This window comes from Mirounga leonina, unplaced genomic scaffold (genome assembly GCF_011800145.1).
Source record: "Mirounga leonina isolate KUSES-001 unplaced genomic scaffold, KU_Mleo_1.0 Mir_173, whole genome shotgun sequence".
Classification (NCBI taxonomy): domain Eukaryota; kingdom Metazoa; phylum Chordata; class Mammalia; order Carnivora; family Phocidae; genus Mirounga; species Mirounga leonina.
The window spans coordinates 92,475,582-92,478,467 of NW_023270447.1; the positions used below are offsets into that span (position 1 = coordinate 92,475,582).

General features: G+C 57.1%; 1 protein-coding gene across 1 annotated transcript; it reads right to left on the reverse strand.

Moving 5' to 3' along the window:
* Positions 1–1,213: 1,213 nt before the first annotated feature.
* ACTRT2 (actin related protein T2) lies at positions 1,214–2,347 on the reverse strand. The gene has a single exon (XM_035020261.1). It carries the CDS (start codon positions 2,345–2,347, stop codon positions 1,214–1,216), a length of 1,134 nt encoding a protein of 377 aa, XP_034876152.1.
* Positions 2,348–2,886: the final 539 nt, after the last annotated feature.

The window sequence follows — 2,886 nt, forward strand, 5'->3', positions numbered from 1 at the left end:
ATGGAGTTCCAAGGAACGTTCAAGGGGAGAGAAAGGGAACAGGAGACAAAATAACACGGTGGCGGAGTCAAGATGGAACACATTGCTTTACATGTAAAACATCCAAACCCACCGACTGAAAGGCAGAGATCGGTCCCACGGACTCAACAAAGGCGCCGACTCCCTGCTGTCTGAGGGACACTGTGTGCTCACGTCAAATAGGACATCCACAGAAGGAGAGGAACACACACACGTGTAGATAGATGGGTGTAGTCCCGTCGTTAAACTACCCCCACACCGCCTCCCTTCCCGTTCCCTCCTGCCTCCACCAACCTGCGGTGTCTATCCTTCTGTTCTTTTCCATGTGCTTATAATCCTACAAAAAACCCACATGTTCACTTACACGAAATGTGCAGAGATATGAGTGGGAAAGCGCCACTGTTTTCTTTACCAGAAACAAAGGGGAGATCCTTTTATAGACTTCTCTGTCATTTGTTTCTCTCCCCATATTATTTTGGGAGAATTCCACCAAATCAATGTGGAAAAATTCCCTTTATGCATCATTTATTCAACCATTACTTTATTGATGGCTGTTAACTTTGTCTCTAGAATTTCACTCCCAAACGACGCTATCAACATCTTTGGCAGTAAAAACAAGCAGAAACATCACAATAATCCTGGTGTTTGATGCTCACGTGACCCTCAGAGCAGGGACCCTGATGGAGGGTCCTAAACCAATGACAGTTTCCGCTCCTGCCCAACCCCGTCTGCCCAGGATGTGGGCTCCATCCTGCTTCAGCTGCCGGCCTCATAAAAACTGCGAAAGCCCTACTGTATCGAGGACCCACCAGCTGGCTCCGTTGGCCCCCAGAACAGAGCAGCATTCCTGTTGGTTCCTGTCCCCGACCAGGGCTGACTGTCCCAGACCATCTAGGACGCACATCTATAATGGAGAGCCCAGGGCCCTGTGGGATCAAGCTCGGGCCCCTGCCTTTGGGACAAACTGCAGACAGACACAGCCTCAACCCCTAACCCAGGGCTTTCTCGGGACAAAGGGGGTGTGGGCAGCCACTTAAACGGGATTCACCACCGGGGTCGGAAATGACTCTGGTGCCACCTAGAATAAACAGCCCGACGTGACCAGAGGCTGCACGCTGGTTCGTCTTTTATTGAACACCCTGCTGATGCTGAGGGGCGAGCTCACTGCCCACACCCACCCCTTGCCCACAGCCCCTCAGAAGCACCTTCTCTGAACCACGGATGTCCCAAACTCCTTGAAATCTGCGGAGGTAACCCACATCTGCTTGAAGCTGCTCAGGGAGGTCACGATGGAGGCACCAATCCACGTGGAGAACCACCTGTCAGGGGGAGCCGTGATCTTGATGGGGGTCCCTTTGGAAGCCAGTTGCTCCAACTCCCTCAGAAGACGGTCATCGAGGCCCTGGAACAGAGTGGTGCCCCCGGACAGCACAATCTCCCCATAAAGGGTCTTCTGGATGTCCGCATCACACTTGGTGATGCTGCAGGACACCATTTTTGAGAGGCCCGGGTTTTGGATGCCCAGCTGGTCGGGTGCGAACAGGGCCTCGGGCGCCTGGTGCAGCTGGTCCCCGATGCAGATGATGTTCCCGTCCGGCAGCTTGTACTCTCTCAGGACCTCCTCCGGCCTCCGGGAGAGCTCCTTCTCTGGCTCCAGGGCCACATAGCACAGCTTCTCCTTGATGTCGTCCACCAGGGCCTTGTCCAGCACGCACGGGAAGGACTGCCCGCTAGCCAGCAGTAGCCGCGTGAGGTGCTCTGTGATGTCCCTCCCCGCCACATAGAGCTTGGTGACCGCATGGGGCAGGGAGTACCCGTCGAAGATGGGGACGGTGCAAGTGACCCCATCCCCGCTGTCCACCACCAGGCCCGTGACGCAGGCTGAGGCGTAGAGGGCCAGCACGGCCTGGTCCGACAGGTAGAAGGCGGGCACATTGAAGTTCTCGAACATCATCTCGGCCATCTTCTCCCGGGCCTCCCTGGGGTTCAGGGAGGGCTCGGTCATGAGCACGGGCCGGTTGCTGGCCTTCACCCCCAGCTCCCACTCGAACAGGTGCTTGCAGAGTCTCTCCATGTCTTCCCAGCTGGTGACCAGGCCCCGCTCGATGGGGTAGCGCAGGTGTAGGACCTCGTGCTTGTGCAGAGCTTCTTCCCCCACAAAGTACTTCTTGTGATTGGCTCCCGCCGAGGGCATCTTGAACTTGGGGTGCCCCACGACAGAGCTGATGACGTGGCGGGGCCCAATCTCTCCAGAGAGGCCCGCTTTGCAGAGCCCAGAGCCATTGTCGAAAATCACAGCTGGAGAATCCAATACGTGTGGATTAAACATGTCTGCAGCATCCTCTTCTGTGCTTCACCCAAATAAAGACAGAACCCTCTCGGGCCACTTTGTGACGCAAGAGGCCCCTCTGGAAGTTTTAAGGGCGCGGGATTCCACAGCTCTGCGGCGACTCCTAGGTGGGGCTAGCAGGCTGGTCCGCGAGGGCCCTCCATCCTCACCGCAGATCTGCCCTGCTTTCAGGCAGCCCGGGCGGCCACGGCCTTTTCAGGGATGACGGTCCCACATGTAACAATCCAGCCAAGGCAACAATTGTCCTCAGCCAGCAATCAGAGGGCCCTGAGGGCGTGGGGGCTCAGAGCCCCCAGTACTCCCTCCCTGGGGAGACTCCAAATGGCCCAGGGCAGGCCAGACCGACAGGCGTTATTGATGGGCCTGTGGACCGAGGCCCAGCCTTGGAACCCAGGGAAGCAGCCCAGCCCGGCCCCTCCCCCAGAGGACTGGTGTCGGCTGTGCGTGGGGTGACAACAAAAACACACTTCCCTCTGCTAAGGAGAGGGCCAAGAGTCAGGCACAGGTCCAGGTTGGAG